This window comes from Micropterus salmoides, unplaced genomic scaffold (genome assembly GCF_014851395.1).
Source record: "Micropterus salmoides isolate LMB-PRFRI ecotype aquatic unplaced genomic scaffold, ASM1485139v1 Ms_hic_scaffold_3, whole genome shotgun sequence".
Classification (NCBI taxonomy): domain Eukaryota; kingdom Metazoa; phylum Chordata; class Actinopteri; order Centrarchiformes; family Centrarchidae; genus Micropterus; species Micropterus salmoides.
In genome coordinates this window covers 14,265,659-14,282,996 of record NW_024042261.1, presented here as the reverse complement: position 1 = coordinate 14,282,996, position 17,338 = coordinate 14,265,659, and the positions used below count along the sequence as shown (strand labels likewise).

General features: G+C 40.4%; 2 protein-coding genes and 1 long non-coding RNA gene across 3 annotated transcripts; 2 read left to right on the top strand and 1 right to left on the bottom strand.

Moving 5' to 3' along the window:
• Positions 1–2,938: 2,938 nt before the first annotated feature.
• On the top strand, positions 2,939–3,600 carry LOC119883429. Its single transcript, XR_005440643.1, has 3 exons — positions 2,939–3,149; positions 3,292–3,375; positions 3,510–3,600. It is a non-coding gene; the product is annotated as an uncharacterized LOC119883429 (long non-coding RNA).
• On the bottom strand, positions 3,509–8,328 carry LOC119883428 (toll-interleukin 1 receptor (TIR) domain containing adaptor protein). Its single transcript, XM_038694069.1, has 3 exons — positions 7,214–8,328; positions 6,027–6,620; positions 3,509–5,819 (listed from the first exon to the last, which is right to left on the bottom strand). Exons 1-3 carry the CDS (start codon positions 7,218–7,220, stop codon positions 5,617–5,619), a joined length of 804 nt encoding a protein of 267 aa, XP_038549997.1. The 5' UTR covers positions 7,221–8,328; the 3' UTR covers positions 3,509–5,616.
• A 117-nt stretch (positions 8,329–8,445) lies between these two features.
• On the top strand, positions 8,446–17,258 carry srpra (SRP receptor subunit alpha). Its single transcript, XM_038694064.1, is given in 16 exon segments — positions 8,446–8,546; positions 8,660–8,797; positions 9,121–9,204; positions 9,339–9,502; positions 9,862–9,893; positions 9,896–10,021; positions 10,130–10,286; positions 10,576–10,726; positions 10,850–10,968; positions 11,115–11,236; positions 11,342–11,428; positions 11,810–11,982; positions 14,641–14,854; positions 15,086–15,249; positions 15,766–15,864; positions 16,028–17,258. Coding segments are annotated over 15 exon segments (1,944 nt in total). The 5' UTR covers positions 8,446–8,546; positions 8,660–8,674; the 3' UTR covers positions 16,157–17,258.
• The last annotated feature ends 80 nt before the right edge of the window (positions 17,259–17,338 follow it).

The window sequence follows — 17,338 nt, the reverse complement described above, 5'->3', positions numbered from 1 at the left end:
CCCACAAGTGTTGACTGACCTTCCAGCTCTAATAATTTCTCACATGTAACTCTCTTTGTTAGGAAGGCAGCAGTAGCTCAGGCATCAGGCAAGCAGATGTTAATGTGTTCTCTGGGAATCTGACAAGGTTGAGTCTTACAAGAATGTTTACAAGAACTTACTGGATCCAGAGATTAGAGTAGCTACAACTCAAGTATAGTATTCCAAGATGACGTAGCATTGGACTCTAAACATCAGATACTTTTGTTATTGGTTAAGGCCAGCTAAAGATGACCAAATTGGGAAACCTACAGAAACCAGGGGGAAGATGAAAAATGATGTGCTGGCACTGTATCTCCTCGGCCGGGCTCAATAAACCATGCTATGTTAAGTCTTCCTCAGTCTCCAAAACTTCTTCTTCACATCTGAACCTGGCTCACAATAATTCTTCAACATGCACAACATGGTTAAAAAATGACCCATATTTCTCTTTCTCACTAGTAATGGATGTCAAGGTCAAGTTAACCTTAACCTAATATTCAAATATTACCTAGGCCTATGGTTATCTTTCACAAAATATCTTATATTTTGGTAAAACAATTTTAATATTGACTTGCATCAAATGTGCTAAAGCAGCCGTGTTCAGTTATGAAACGTGTGGCAAGTGAGTAGTATACTGCAGTACATATGGTATGTTCCTGATTGCAACATTTACAAATATCAAAGGTTCTATCAAATTCCATAGTGACTACTTATGGGTAATTGTTCTGTGTAAAATTGATGTAGAAATACAAAAACTATTTTTGTTCATGCAGAAAGAAAGTAAAAATAAAAATAAGGATTTATGATAATAAAAATAAAAACAAGTAATGAAATAAAATGATTTCATAAGATATAGCAAAGAAAAACCCAGCCATGCATGAAAGTACATAAGAAATAAATACAAGTCCTTTTTGACCCATGTCTGCATAAGAATGGTACATACAAAATGATACAAAAATTATTTTTATTCAAAAAGTAAGAAAGGAAAAATGAAAATAACAACTTGTGATCGAAAACTAGTTCATTTTGGAATACCTGAAATACTGAATGATCAGTCTGGTTACTTTTGACCCATGTCGTGCATCAAAGGGTTAAAAAGGAAATGGTAATATAAAATGAACCGTTTTGTGAAAGGAACATCTCTGAATCTCCCTCCTGTGTGCCTTCATTTATCAGTGTTGGCTGGGATATTTATTTCTTGTTGTGAAATTCCCCTGATGATGCAGTTGGGTTAATATTGCAGTTTTTAGAATTCATGTTAGTGTTAATGTGAGCCTTCTCAGCGAGGGCACCAAAAAATCCCCCTTGCTACATATTCTCTGCAGATATTTTTAGCCGCAGGGCTTCTCTCCAGACAATACTCTTTCTTTCTGCATTGGGAAGAAGTCAAAATGCTGTTGCCATCATGTATTTTTCTCATCATCAGCTCACATTGGTCAGGTTCCAGGGTTTGTGCTGTAGCAACCCCAAGACTTTAGAACACGGTTGGCGACGTATTGCTGGTATGTAAAAAGTTACCAGGAAGATAATTTGGACATGCTGGAGGAGAAATGTACAGCCATCAGAGACAAAATGGAGATTTGGATTACGTGATTATTTGAAAAAAAATGTATGTAATTTCTTCTCCTCTCTATAAATTCAAGTTACTTTTCAGTTAACATAAGTTATGTGAAACTGCTCTCCTCAGTAGTCAGTAAGCACCATCCTGTGTGTGTGTGTGTGTGTGTGTGTGTGTGTGTGTGTTTTGGTAACAGCAAAAGACTCGTAGAACTTCTGTGTCTTTCAGAGATTAGTCTAAATTTGTACGTTTCAACATTGGCTTGTCACAAAAGAGCCGATTATCAAGGGTGGAGAAGCGGAAGGATGAAACAACATGAAACCATTAATACAAATCTGAAAAAGAGAACACGTAGCAGATGGTGTCTCACGTTAAAAGAGGAAAAAAAGAAAAAATTGAAAAAAATTGAATCACAAAAGTTATGCTCCAGTTGATTCAGTGATTACCTGATATTCTACATTGAGCGTTCCTTTCCAAATGCCAACTATCCAAAATTAAGCACTGCCAGTATGCTTGATTAACCAGGGAAGGTGCCAAGCTGCCAAGGACATCATACCTAAGACAGAGAACTACAAGTTGGATAGAGGAGAAAGACTGTTGCTTCCAACACTTCAACATGCTCAGACTTTGTTCCAACTACCTCACAGTCAGAAATATGACATAGAATATTAACACCAGCAGACCTGATCCATGAGTCTGATCTCTAACTGTGTTCACTTCCAGCTCAACGAAAAAAAAAGGGCCTGCCACTGTCAGCAGTTTGATATGGGCGGGTATTACTCTTTTACTCTGTCTGTTTTCCTCTCTTTCCCTCACACACCCATACATTTAGATACACACTGTATATAGAGGCATAGAGTTTTAGTAATCATTGCTTTTTTATGGTAAAAGCGTCAATGTAGACATGGTGCTGATACCAGAGAGATCGTGCCTTTATGGGTGGCATCTCCTCACTAACACTCTCTATTCTAGATAAATCAGGAAAATACACCACCTAGTGGTAAACACTATCTGTATCACAATGTTTTCATCCTATTACAGTATACTGCCATTGGTATACTCTACAACCTACTATAAAAGGAGGATCACATGCATTTATGGTGCCCTTTATCTTAAACATAAAATATGGGCTGCAATACATCAGAATAATGTGTGATAAGCTGAGACTATGAACAGAACTACCCACGAGATGCGCTTATTAAAAGCGGTTATTGAACACACTGTACTTCTCTAGGTCTGATACAGGAAATAACCCCTGTGCTGTTTGGAATAAAAAATGTCTCCTCCCAGTTTCTGCTTTGAGCAAGACAAGGTCTAACTTTTAAATTCCAACATGATGTGACAAAAGGTTCACTAAACATGAGTTCAGTCAGTAGCAGCAGTGTTCTCCATTCAGAGCCCTTTGCCCTTCATTGCAGACTTTAATTACTCAATATAGTTCGGAAAGCTAACAGTTAACGTTAATGCTAACGCGAAGAGGTAGCAAGTGTTAGCTTATTGCGTAACGTTAGTGTACTAAACAAGACACTTTTGTGGCGTGAATATCCTAAAAATCTCCTTATTACAAAGTGTAAGCTGAATTTTGATGTAGTTTGTGCTAGAGTGACTTCTTTCACTTTGTTAGGAAGACACAGCAGGCTAGCTGTAACGTTAGCAGCAACAACATGTGTGTTTAACTGTTAGCTCCTGTTGACATGTCTGCGATGTTACAGGAGCAAAGTGGGAACAATTAATTTATTCACGAGGGCCTCAGTCTTAAATACAAACTCGACAATGAGTTTGAGTTGATTTTTGTGGTAAGTCTCTCAACTGCACACTGAATGAATTACTTTCAAACACCACTAAGTTTTACACTGCATATCTGCAACTAGCATTCATGTTGTTTTTATTTTTACGTGCTGAAAATCACTCTTTCCCTGTTTCTGCCCAGGTGGGTTTTCAAAAGATCCTGACGCTGACGTATGTGGACAAGTTCATAGATAGTCATTTTTGACCCATGTCTGCATAAGAACTGTACATACAAAATGATACAAAAATTATTTTTATTCAAAAAGTAAGAAAAGAAAAATTAAAGTAATGACTTGTGATCGAAAACAAGTTCATTTTGGAATACCTGAAATACTGAATGATCAGTCTGGTTACTTTTGACCCATGTCGTGCATCAAAGGGTTAAAAAGGAAATGGTAATATAAAATGAACCGTTTTGTGAAAGGAACATCTTTGAATCTCCCTCCCGTGTGCCTTCATTTATCAGTGTTGGCTGGGATATTTATTTCTTGTTGTGAACTTCCCCTGATGATGCAGTTGGGTTAATATTGCAGTTTTTAGAATTCATGTTAGTGTTAATGTGAGCCTTCTCAGCGAGGGCACCAAAAAATCCCCCTTGCTACATATTCTCTGCAGATATTTTTAGCCGCAGGGCTTCTCTCCAGACAATACTCTTTCTTTCTGCATTGGGAAGAAGTCAAACTGCTGTTGCCATCATGTATTTTTCTCATCACCAGCTCACGTTTGTCAGGTTCCAGGGTTTGTGCTGTAGCAACCCCAAGACTTTAGAACACGGTTGGCGACGTATTGCTGGTATGTAAAACGTTACCAGGAAGATAATTTGGACATGCTGGAGGAGAAATGTACAGCCATCAGAGACAAAATGGAGATTTGGATTACGTGATTATTTGAAAAAAAATGTATGTAATTTCTTCTCCTCTCTATAAATTCAAGTTACTTTTCAGTTAACATAAGTTATGTGAAACTGCTCTCCTCAGTAGTCAGTAAGCACCATCCTGTGTGTGTGTGTGTTCTGGTAACAACAAAAGCCTCGTAGAACTTCTGTGTCTTTCAGAGATTAGTCTAAATTTGTACGTTTCAACGTTGGCTTGTCACAAAAGAGCCGATTATCAAGGGTGGAGAAGCGGAAGGATGAAACAACATGAAACCATTAATACAAATCTGAAAAAGAGAACATGTAGCAGATGGTGTCTCACGTTAAAAGAGGAAAAAAAGAAAAAATTGAAAAAAATTGAATCACAAAAGTTATGCTCCAGTTGATTCAGTGATTACCTGATATTCTACATTGAGCGTTCCTTTCCAAATGCCAACTATCCGAAATTAAGCACTGCCAGTATGCTTGATTAACCAGGGAAGGTGCCAAGCTGCCAAGGACATCATACCTAAGACAGAGAACTACAAGTTGGATAGAGGAGAAAGACTGTTGCTTCCAACACTTCAACATGCTCAGACTTTGTTCCAACTACCTCACAGTCAGAAATATGACATAGAATATTAACACCAGCAGACCTGATCCATGAGTCTGATCTCTAACTGTGTTCACTTCCAGCTCAACGAAAAAAAAGGGCCTGCCACTGTCAGCAGTTTGATATGGGCGGGTATTACTCTTTTACTCTGTCTGTTTTCCTCTCTTTCCCTCACACACCCATACATTTAGATACACACTGTATATAGAGGCATAGAGTTTTAGTAATCATTGCTTTTTTATGGTAAAAGCGTCAATGTAGACATGGTGCTGATACCAGAGAGATCGTGCCTTTATGGGTGGCATCTCCTCACTAACACTCTCTATTCTAGATAAATCAGGAAAATACACCACCTAGTGGTAAACACTATCTGTATCACAATGTTTTCATCCTATTACAGTATACTGCCATTGGTATACTCTACAACCTACTATAAAAGGAGGATCACATGCATTTATGGTGCCCTTTATCTTAAACATAAAATATGGGCTGCAATACATCAGAATAATGTGTGATAAGCTGAGACTATGAACAGAACTACCCACGAGATGCGCTTATTAACAGCTGTTATTGAACACACAGTACTTCTCTAGGTCTGATACAGGAAATAACCCCTGTGCTGTTTGGAATAAAAAATGTCTCCTCCCAGTTTCTGCTTTGAGCAAGACAAGGTCTAACTTTTAAATTCCAACATGATGTGCAAAAGGTTCACTAAACATGAGTTCAGTCAGTAGCAGCAGTGTTCTCCATTCAGAGCCCTTTGCCCTTCATCGCAGACTTTAATTACTGTTGATAATGATCACAACAAATGTCACTGAAGCTTTCTCCGCTCTTCTTTATTACTTCCAGCGGAACTGAAGTCGCAGCTGGGTCACACTTTGACAACAGCTTGTCTTTTTTAGAGCTACCTTCTCCACTTAGTTCATTGCTAGAGCTGTCCACGTTACAATCAAGTGTCTTTTCATTGTCAATCAGGCATCCCAGGTCTAGAGAAGAGAAGAATATGAGATTATTAAGGATGTCTTAAACTGTGGAATAATCTTTTTAAAGAATCAAAATGCTAATTTGGCATAAGCAGGAGAGGAAAAAGGCTGTTGGCTAAAAACAGCTTTAAACAGATATAATTTTAAACTTTTTGCTAAGATCAAGATCAACTTCTGTCTACGAACCCAACCCTTCTTCCCATGACTCACACTTGAGCACAGTCTTGGTGAGGAGTTTATATCCTCTGTCAGGGCTCTTGCTCAGATCAATGTAGATGTAGAACTTTAGTTCCTGAGGATACTGAGAGTGGGACAGGTTCTGAACCAGGGGAATAATACGATTGGACATGGGCCCCACTGCCAGAGCCTGGTGCATTATATACTTGCACCACTCATCCTGCAGGAAGTTAGGAGTGATAAGCAAAGCCCATAAGTGACTGTTCTGCACAGCCTGGCATAGCTCTGTGGAAATTGCACCTCCTGGACAGTCATCCCTCTGCAGTAGAAAGCACCTAAGGCCACGGGGTGCAGCCTCCAGGAAAGAAACCAAGCGTCCAGCCTCTTCAATGTCGCTGTCCACAGAGCTGTGGCACACAAACACGTCATACTTTCGGCTCCATCGCAACAGCGAGCTCAGAGCAGACTGCGGCTGTAGTGGTTTAGAAGGGGTTGCCCCTGGTGATGATGATGAAGCACAGAATGACTGACTGCTCACAGACGACACTGAGTTTTCTGTCCCTTTTGCCTCTTGTTCACGTTGTGCTGATAAAGATACTCTTGATTTCAAGAGTTTCTGGAACCAACCTGAAACGAGAAAGACAAGTTGCACATGCTACTGACTTGATAATACATCATGAATCCTTCCTAGTCTAGCTAGGAAGCATGCACATTAATACATACAGCACAATCATCAATCTTGTGAACAATTTATTTTATTCCACAAAAGGGTAACGGTTTTCTGACAACTCAAGAAAAAAGAGTATTGTAAGAGCCATTTTGGCATATATGGTATTTGCTAACTTGTTGTTAAACACCTGTTATATGTTCATGGGTCATGCAGAATTTCTTTTTGTTTTTGATATTGTGTTTTTGTACCTGCTGATTGGGTGGGTTAGTAATTTTGCTGTGCATGGGCAGTAGGAAAAAAGTAACACGGGTGAAGGGAGGAGAGATCTGCAAGAGCCCTGTATCGTAACACGTTTTTGACCGTGTTTTGCAAAATGTTTTTGAGTAACTTTTGGTGAACTGTACTGGGGTGTTAATGGACCAAGCCTTTGTCATGAAAACGGCCACGACAAGTATGGAATTATACAAATTACAGATACAATACAAAATAGTATTCAAACAGTTAAAGATGAGGTTTACATTAAAAATTAATAACTGAAAATTTAACTTACCATGCATGTTGTTAACATCATCATGCCTTGCCAAAAATTGTTCCAGTAAATAAATGTTTAATGGTCACCTTTCTTAAGAGGATTTTGACTGCCACATACACATAATTACTCAGACTGTAGCTGAAAAATAAATGTTCTAACAATGTGACATAATCCAATGGCAGCTACAGAACGTATCAAAGACAAAGTGAAAACTTTGTCGAGTGTCACTGACATCACCAAAAAAAAGAGGAAGTTGGTAACTGCCTTAAGTGACGCCTCAATGTGTGCAGTCAAATTTCAAATGCAAAGTATCTGAAACTTTATACTTCACTGAGCAGACAATTAACCCTCTGTCCTGCTGATTCAAAGGCAAATGATGTGTAAGATAAACTTAATTGACATCATGCAAGCAAAATTAAAGGGAAAGTTTGAAGGAAAGCTGGCAAATGTTATACTTTTATCTACAAATCTACAAAGTAATGCATTTGCAGCTCGTCCCTGAAGGCACACCATAGCCACTTTTCACTTCCAGCGCTGATGCCCTCTATGAAAGTGTTGTCCATGCCAACCTAGGTTAATTTAAATCCACTGTAGCATGAGAGAAAGTCATATGTTTTTTTGATTTAGTTGTACCTTTATTTTACCATTGTATTCAAGTCCCATTGAGATAAAAAAAAAAAGTGGCTTTCTTGTTTGGCTATTTAACCATTTGCTAAAGCACACAGTCACTGGCAAAATGAAGGCTACTAATGATACCAAAAGTAAAAATAGGCTACTCATTGCAGAGAAAAAATGGCCACTGTGATAAGATCATAGACTGTATATAAAAAGGATGAGATGGAGTATTATTACTGATCTACTGGACTTTAATTTAATCTAGCCTATTTAATATACTGCTGTGTACTTTAATCTATGCATTAAATGTTATAAATTTATCCCATCTGTATATACATCTGCAAAGTAACTAGCTTCAGCTGTCTGATAAATAAAGTGTAGAAAATGAAATAAGCTACTAACGTAAGGTGAGTCATTTAATATTTAATTTAAGTATAATAATTGAGCAAATGTACTGATGTATATTTACTTGGCTTCACCAGAGATGTTTTATAGAGTCTAGGACTTTGGCTTCACACGGCTTCAATGATATATTTAGAGAGTGACGAAGTTTCAAACGCATCAATTGTTGCATTACGATTTCGTATGCTTCGTCCTGAAACTGCGCGTGCGCGAATTCACAATTTTATTCCGGAAGCGAACGTCACTACCTGGTTCTGCATCTGACGTGTCTAAAACAGTTTTCCACTGGTGGTTTTACTCGTAGGGGATTTATTATCTATTTAAGTATTATCTGGTAAGATGTAATAGTTTGAAGAGTAGGCACCGGCACCAGGTTTACAGGCCCTTTCGTGTATCGTAGGCCTTCATTTCACCTTTTATCTCCGTGTTTGTTTTCTTTAAATCTAGGTACGCGGTGGCAAGATGCTAGATTTCTTCACCATCTTCAGCAAAGGGGGGATAGTTTTGTGGTGTTTTCAGGGAGCAGGGGTCACTGAATCTTTCACTGGGCCTGTCAACGCTTTGATCCGCTCCGTGATCCTTCAGGTGGGACATGATGGCAGGTCAAAATCCTGTGACATAAATCTCAATATAGTTCGGAAAGCTAACAGTTAACGTTAATGCTAACGCGAAGAGGTAGCAAGTGTTAGCTTATTGCGTAACGTTAGTGTACTAAACAAGACACTTTTGTGGCGTGAATATCCTAAAAATCTCCTTATTACGAAGTGTAAGCTGAATTTTGATGTAGTTTGTGCTAGAGTGACTTCTTTCACTTTGTTAGGAAGACACAGCAGGCTAGCTGTAACGTTAGCAGCAACAACATGTGTGTTTAACTGTTAGCTCCTGTTGACATGTCTGCGATGTTACAGGAGCGAAGTGGGAACAATTCATTTACTCACGAGGGCCTCAGTCTTAAATACAAACTCGACAATGAGTTTGAGTTGATTTTTGTGGTAAGTCTCTCAACTGCACACTGAATGAATTACTTTCAAACACCACTGAAATTTACACTGCATATCTGCAACTAGCATTCATGTTGTTTTTATTTTTACGTGCTGAAAATCACTCTTTCCCTGTTTCTGCCCAGGTGGGTTTTCAAAAGATCCTGACGCTGACGTATGTGGACAAGTTCATAGATGACGTTCAGCTGCATTTTAGGGATCGTTATAAGAATGAGCTGGAGCAAAAGGGGGCTATGAAGCTCCTCAACAACAACTTTGAATTCGAGGATGACTTCAAGAAGCTTCTTAGGTAAAGAGTGACTGTTTTACTCACGGGGTGATTTCTTGTAATACAGAACTAACTGTTAAAGCGCCTTGTGCCATAATGTATATCTTATATTTAAAAGACCAATGATTCACTCTGATGAACAATAAACTCTAGACACACAATGTCAGGAACAATCCCTGTACAATATCCTTTTTATTTATGTCTTCTCTGTGTATGTATATTGAGAGTAATGTAAGACTGGAGTCGAATTCCTCATATGTGTACACATACCTGACCATTAAAGGTGATTCTGATATCAAATCAACAACATTTAAAGATGCTTCGTTAACCACAATCTTTTCGCCTGCCCGTGCTGACATATTTCAAATGTTTACCACAAGAGAGACGGAGGAGAGCAGCAAAGCTCGGAGCCCCACCCCATGCGGACCTTTAAGCAGTCCGAGAAATCCCAAAAAACTGTGAAGTCAATGATTGAGACGAAAGGTGGGGACAAAGGCAAGGAACAGGGTGGCAAGAAGAATAAAAATACCAAAAAGGAGGGTAAGTGCAGTTGGAAGTGGTTGTTCTAAAATCGCTCATTCTAAATGGCTCATGTATCATCATTTCAATTCCACTCCTGACTTGATTTCATATTCCGATGTCTTCCAGCTCCTGAACCTGTCAAAGCGGATCAAGGCAAGGCCTCGTCTACTGGGCAGAAGATGGTTGAGAATGGTAACCAGGGCCTGACTGCTGACGAGGTCATGCAGAAGAAGAGAGAGGAGTTCTTTCGCAAGCGCTCAGTGTTGCCTACTGAAAAACCAAGGTGAGATAAATGAATGTCAGACAAGATATAGTTAAAATAAATGCCTTTCACACAGGTGTATTTTGATTTGACTTGGCTGACTTAACATCAGTAGTGTTGAATCAGCTTGCTGCACACATTTGTATGTTGTTGACAGGCCAACCAGACTGTGGTTCCCCCGCATCACACCTGTAAAGTTCCATTACAGTAATATGCACCGTTTTGATCCCCATGTGGAGAAATAAGAGAAATTGCCCTACTTTAAAGAGCATTAAAGCTTAATTCTGATTTTCTGTCATCCTACTCGCAGCAAGTCCCCAAAGCCTCAGAAGCCTAGGGAGAAACAAAGGCGTGTTTGGGACATGGGTGGTAGCAGCACCAAGGAGCTAGACTACAGCGGGAGGAATGGCGATGGTTCACCAAATGATGGTGAACAGAACCAGGAAGCACAGATTGACCTGGTATGTACCCCCTCTCCTCCACTCCACTTAAGAGGTTTCTAGTTGAAGAGAAATATGAGTCACATGACTAATGTTAAAATAAAGGGCCTGTGGCCAAGTTGTTGATGTCCAATTGTGTTCCAGGGGATGCAACTAAGCTCAATGAAGGGTGACCTGCTGTCTGTGGACTATGAGTCCAGTGAGGAAGAGGAGATGGAGGAGGAAGTGGAGAGAGTGGTTGTCAGTGAAACAAGCAAGACAAGGTAAGCGAGTGTTTGTTGGAATATTTTTTAATGGTATGTTATTATATATGTATGCTATTTTTCCAATTCTCTGACATGTTTTGCTTTTGTGTGTCAGATGTGAGTTGCACTGTGAGTAATTGCCCAGCTTTGTCTGTTGATTTCAGCTCCAAAAAGGGTGGTGGTTTTGGGGGCATGTTCGGGATGCTGAAGGGCCTTGTGGGGTCCAAGAGCCTGACCAGGGACGACATGGAGTCAGTGCTGGAGAAGATGAAGGACCACCTCATCGGTATGATCTCAGATCTTTCTCTCTCACTAATCCTCTTGATTTTTTGGGGGAAACATTTAAAAGTTCTAAGTCTGCTATTCATTCTTCTCCTTTATGATCTTATAGCAAAGAATGTAGCAGCCGACATTGCCTCCCAGCTCTGTGACTCTGTAGCCAAAAAACTGGAAGGCAAGGTCATGGGCACATTCACCAGTAAGTAAATGTTCCCACTATAGATCCTCACCCACTTTTTAAAATTATTTTTCTTTGGTGCATCTTCTCTACCTTCAATTGTTCTTCTCCGAGCGCACCAGACTATATCTAGGAAAAGTAATATGATGATTACAGTAATGCATTTTCCCCAACATTGTCTGTATGGATTAGCACAGTAAATTGATTAGAAGAGGATTGTGTATTGTATTATTTTATGTTACCATATTTTATTTTATAATTATCTGTTAAGTTCTCTGTGTGTAGAATTATTTTCATTGTACAGTCTTGTGTTGTATAATGATATATTAACTACCTTGAAGAATAACATTGGAGAAATGCATGCTGGGGGACAAAAACAACTTTTGTTGTGTGTGTTTGTAGCTGTGGCCTCAACAGTAAAGCAGGCCCTGCAAGACTCACTGGTACAGATCCTGCAGCCAAAGCGAAGGGTGGATATTCTGAGAGATGTCATGGAGGCGCAGAGCCAGCGAAGGCCTTTTGTTATTACATTTTGTGGCGTCAATGGGGTTGGAAAATCCACCAACCTGGCCAAGGTGAGCGGTCATTGTTAAAGAGGAAAAGACATCAAAGCTACATGCCACTATGTTCCTGTGGTTTGGTAATTGTTAACCCACATGTGCACCCAGTCCTAGCCCTGGAGCTTGCTTTACTGTATGGGTTTGGCCTTGTTTCGTGGTCATATAGCTCTGTTAGTAGAACATGGGATACATTTCACACAGGGGTTGCCTGTGTTTGAAAAACCTGCACTGATTTAAAATGGAGTTAAAATTACTTTGAAATTCTTAAGTAAAAACATAGTTTAAACTTTGTTTTGACTATTAAGCCTGGATAGCTAAACCAGTGCACCTATGCAGCTTTTTATTTAAATTGATCCTTCAGTTCAGCACTTGACCTAAATTTTAGTAAAAAGAAAGTTTCCATTTACCCAGCTTGCACCCCTGCTGTGTGCCAGGGTGAAGGGTTTGTGGTGGAATTCATTAAAATTTCTAATTAGATATGTGAAATAGTTACTATAATCAGTATAAACGCAGTAGGTAAAAGTAGCAGTTTCAACCCAGATTTACTAGGGTAGTGTTACATTGATCAAACTCCAATTCTAGTTTGATCAGTTGTGTTGGCCACACAGACAAAATTAATACTGAAATATTGATTTCAGGGGTACTAACATGTTATGACACTAAGGGTGGTTCACAATGAGCTTGTTTAGTCCGGTTGAACCGTACAGTATGATATACTGCTGATTTTTGTAGGTTTTCCTACTTACAAAGCATGTAGAGGGCTGTAATTTTTAATCATAGGTACACTTCAACTGTGAGAGACGGAATCTAAAACAAAAATACAGAAAATCACATTGTATGATTTTTAAATAATTAGCATTTTATTGCATGATATAAGTAGTTGATACATCAGATTTGGTACAGAAACCTTTTGATTGCAATTACAGAGATCATACGTTTCCTGTAGTTCTTGACCAGGCTTACACACACTGCAGCAGGGATTTTGGCCCACTCCTCCATACAGACCTTCTCCAGATCCTTCAGGTTTCGGGGCAGTCACTGGGCAATACCGACTTTCAGCTCCCTCCAAAGATTTTCTATTGGGTTCAGGTCTGGAGACTGGCTAGGTCACTCCAGGACCTTGAGATGCTTCTTACGGAGCCACTCCGTTGTACTCATCCTTCTTCTTCCTCCAAACACGGCGAGTGGAGTTCAGACCATAAAGCTCTATTTTTTCCTCATCAGACCCCATGACCTTCTCCATTCCTCCTCTGGATCATCCAGATGGTCACTGGCAAACTTCAGACGGGCCTTGTGTGCACTGCAGGATTTTAATCCATGACGGCGTAGTGTGTTACAAATGGTTTTCTTTGAGGCTGTGGTCCCAGCTCTCTTCAGGTCATTGACCAGGTCTTGCCGTGTAGTTCTGGGCTGATCCCTCACCTTCCTCATGATCATTGATGCCCCACGAGGTGAGATCTTGCATGGAGACCCAGACCGAGGGAGACTGACCGTCATCTTGAACTTCTTCCATTTTCTAATAATTGCGCCAACAGTTGTTGCCTTCTCACCAAGCTGCTTGCCTATTGTCCTGTAGCCCATCCCAGCCTTGTGCAGGTCTACAATTTTATCCCTGATGTTCTTACACAGCTCTCTGGTCTTGGCCATTGTGGAGAGGTTGTAGTGTGTTTGTTTGAGTGTGTGGACAGGTGTCTTTTATACACGTAACGAGTTCAAACAGGTGCAGTTAATACAGGTAATGAGTGGAGAACAGGAGGGCTTCTTAAAGAAGAACTAACAGGTCTATGAGAGCTGGAATTTTTACTTGTTGGTAGGTGATCAAATACTTATATCATGCAATAAAATGCAAATTAATTATTTAAAAATCATACAATGTGATTTTCTGTATTTTTGTTTTAGATTCCGTCTCTCACAGTTGAAGTGTACCTATGATAAAAATTACAGCCCTCTACATGCTTTGTAAGTACGAAAACCTGCAAAATCAGCAGTGTATCAAATACTTGTTCTCCCCACTGTACCCTCTTGATGTGGTTTGTTTGGGTTGGTGTGAATGCGGGACACAAACTCTGGTGCGGAACAAACAAACCTCTTTGGTCCGCCATGAAAGTGTGGTCTCGGACCTCTTTCTGTGAACTCATTCATTTCTGGTGTGAACACCATACGAACCAATCACAGAAAGCTACCATTTTATGTGTCATTTAAAATAGTACTTATTTGTTATTACTGTGCTCTTTAATGTATATTTGTTATTTATAGTTATCAGGATATGTTTTATTACCAAGTAGGTTTTCACTATTTGCCAATTTGCCTTGGTGTTTGATAGATACAATAAACATATTAAGAGGAAATCAAAATAAAGACCTTTTGAGTTTTTGCCTTTTATGAAGGCAAACCTGACCAGGTGGAGTCCAATGTATCATCCTCACATTGGTTTGATTGAGGAACCGGACCTTTAGGTGTGAACCACCCTCAAGTATTGAAAAGCACATGTCAAATGCAGTCAAATGTTTAAAATAATTATGCATATTGAATGTTTGACCAGCTCTAGTCGTCAGACTTCTTGCTTCAGAGTGTAACTTATTAGTGTTCATTTGTTACACTTTTCCCTCTCATTGTGTCCAGATTGTGTCCTACTCATGTTCATGTAAATCAAACCTCTCCCTCTTGGTCCAGATCTCTTTCTGGCTGATAGAGAATGGTTTCACTGTGCTGATCGCAGCCTGTGACACGTTTCGTGCTGGGGCCGTGGAGCAGCTCCGCACTCATCAGCGGCGCCTGAACTCTCTGCATCCTCCAGAGCAGCACGGAGGACGGCCGGTAGTCCAGCTCTATGAGAAGGGCTACGGGAAGGATGCTGCTGGAATTGCCATGGAGGCCATTGCCTATGGTAAGATGATTATTATTTCCTGTTGAGTGATTATTAACTGAGCTGAGTTTCATTATTGATTCCACCTACGTGAACTGCACCTCAGTCGTAAATAAGAGGTGTAGAGGAGCGCAGGTGGGAATTTAACACCTGCTCTGAATCTTGTGCATGCTACAAGCTATTTTCTATTAATGAGTAATGTCCCCCATGTGGTGAAGTCACATAGACCATTTTGGTGTTTCATGCCTCCAGCTCGCAACCAGGCCTTTGACGTGGTGCTGGTGGACACTGCAGGGCGTATGCAGGACAACGCCCCCCTAATGACAGCCCTGGCCAAACTCATCGCCGTCAACATGCCTGACCTAGTGCTGTTTGTTGGGGAGGCTCTGGTGGGCAATGAGGCAGTCGATCAGCTGGTAAGACCAACGGCAAAAGTTCAGACACATCATGCACCGAGAGGAAATGTAACAAAGGAGAAAGTCAGCTTCTTTGTAACGTGAATGAGAATTAATGTTTTCCAGGAACTCTCCAAATCCTGTCAATATATTAAATGTCATTATGCTGCTACAACTTGACTGAAGAAGGGATTTAAGTTTTCTGAGCTAAAGCTTCACCGCATACATACAGACCTGGAAAGTAGCATGTGCATTACTTTCTGTCGGTCAGTCAGATTTATGCACACACCGGAGGCTCCTGTTCACACGTCATCAACCGTGATGACTAAATAAGAATGCTATGCCGCCTCTCCAGCAGAGGTCAGTGTTGCTCCACTGATCTGCTGTCTTGTTAACTAGTCATGATTACGCAGATGTGTGTTCTCTCCTCCGGTACACTTTGTAAATAGTGAGATGGAAAAAATTGTACAATACATATTACCTCTGTTCATCGGTTCCCCCATGAATTACTCAACTTTCCTTTCCTTGTGTCCTCAGGTAAAGTTCAATCAGGCACTTGCAGACCACTCCATGTCTGACAAGCCTCGCCTCATTGACGGAATTGTTCTCACTAAGTTTGACACCATTGATGACAAGGTATTTGACTATTTTTTTTTCTTCTGTATATTCCCATCTGGCTTTTGTCATGTGAGGTGGCCTTAAGGTATCGTTTGATGCAGTTTTTCTTTTTTAACGACTTAGGGATAATTTGCAGCCCGAAACTTGATAGCACTCACGCGTCATCCTGCCTCCCTCACAGGTTGGCGCTGCCATCTCCATGACTTACATCACAGGCCAGCCTATCGTGTTTGTGGGCACGGGGCAGACTTACAACGACCTGCGCAGCCTCAACGCCCGCGCTGTGGTCGGCGCCCTGATGAAGGCTTAACTGGCTGCATGTTCTGCTGTTTATTCATCGTCACAACGAAGCCAACAATACCTTCGCCATGCTGCCGTGAGGTGTTCCAGCCCTGCTAACCCATGTTTCTCACCCTCCTGTTCGTGTGTCTCTACTTTGCATCAAATGAAGAACCCACGCACAGGACTTATTCTCCCAGTAAAGGACATACAGAACATTTTGCAGCAAAGCCAGAGGGGCCTCCCTTTGCATCCTTTTAAACTTTTGACCCTACATTGAAACGTACCTCAGACCAGACTGAGTTTTGAAACAATGAAGTCAAATGACAATTTAGCTGACTAAATGGACCTAGGCTGTAAATGTCATCAGTTTACTGATTTACACAGTAAAAACCTAAAAAAAAATCCCTACCTGGCATTTTGTCAGTCAGTTTTCCCCTCTCCATGTAAACGAGGTCAGGTTGTGAAGGCTTGCTGGATGTGGCATTTCAGCAGCTGCCTGCTGCCTGAGGAAAGCTTAGTGACCATAGTGCCTATGTCTCCCGTCTTCTTAGTTAACACTTTCACTACATGGGTGATTATTATCCATCGAAAGTACCACGGCAGTTCAGGTCAGAAACCGCTCCCTCTTGACTTGAGGAGCAGCCTGAATGTGTTTACAACATTGAATTATAAAGTGGATAATGAATATCAGCATCATATTGTGACGTTACTAGATGTTGGACTCCCATGTCAAGAAAAACTAATTCCGGATGGATTGTTCTGTGAAAGTCATCTCCCAGAGCTCCCCGCCTGCCTAATGTCATTACAAAATGGAGACATTGATTCCCAAGTTTAGAGCTGATGAAAAGTGGAAAGATATTTTCTAAGTTAAATTTTTTTTTTTTTTAGTTCTTACAGGTTGTCCATAGATTGTCAGACTACAACTTCTGTGGGGTCAATTGAACGGTTTCCCCCTTCTGATTGACTTTTCATTTGTAAGAGGAACTATACGTCTTAAACATCTCTAGCCCCCTTTTAATTTGTGGTAGTGCAATACGAGAGAATCAAGAGTTATACAGAATATTTGAGCTAATTTATGAGAATGTTAACATTTCTAAATAAAGCTGCTACATGCTCCGACAGCCTGTAAACTTTGAACTTGTTCTGTCATATGTTGTAGGACCACGTGGACTGTTGCCCCATCACAGGCTGCTCCAGTATCATCATTGTT

What these genes read in the sequence shown, in the direction of transcription:
- LOC119883428 (XM_038694069.1), bottom strand. An exon ending in CACCAAGACTGTGCTCAAGT is followed by an intron (nt 5,820 to 6,026) that starts GTGAGTCATGGG and finishes TCTCTTCTCTAG; the next exon opens with ACCTGGGATGCCTGATTGAC.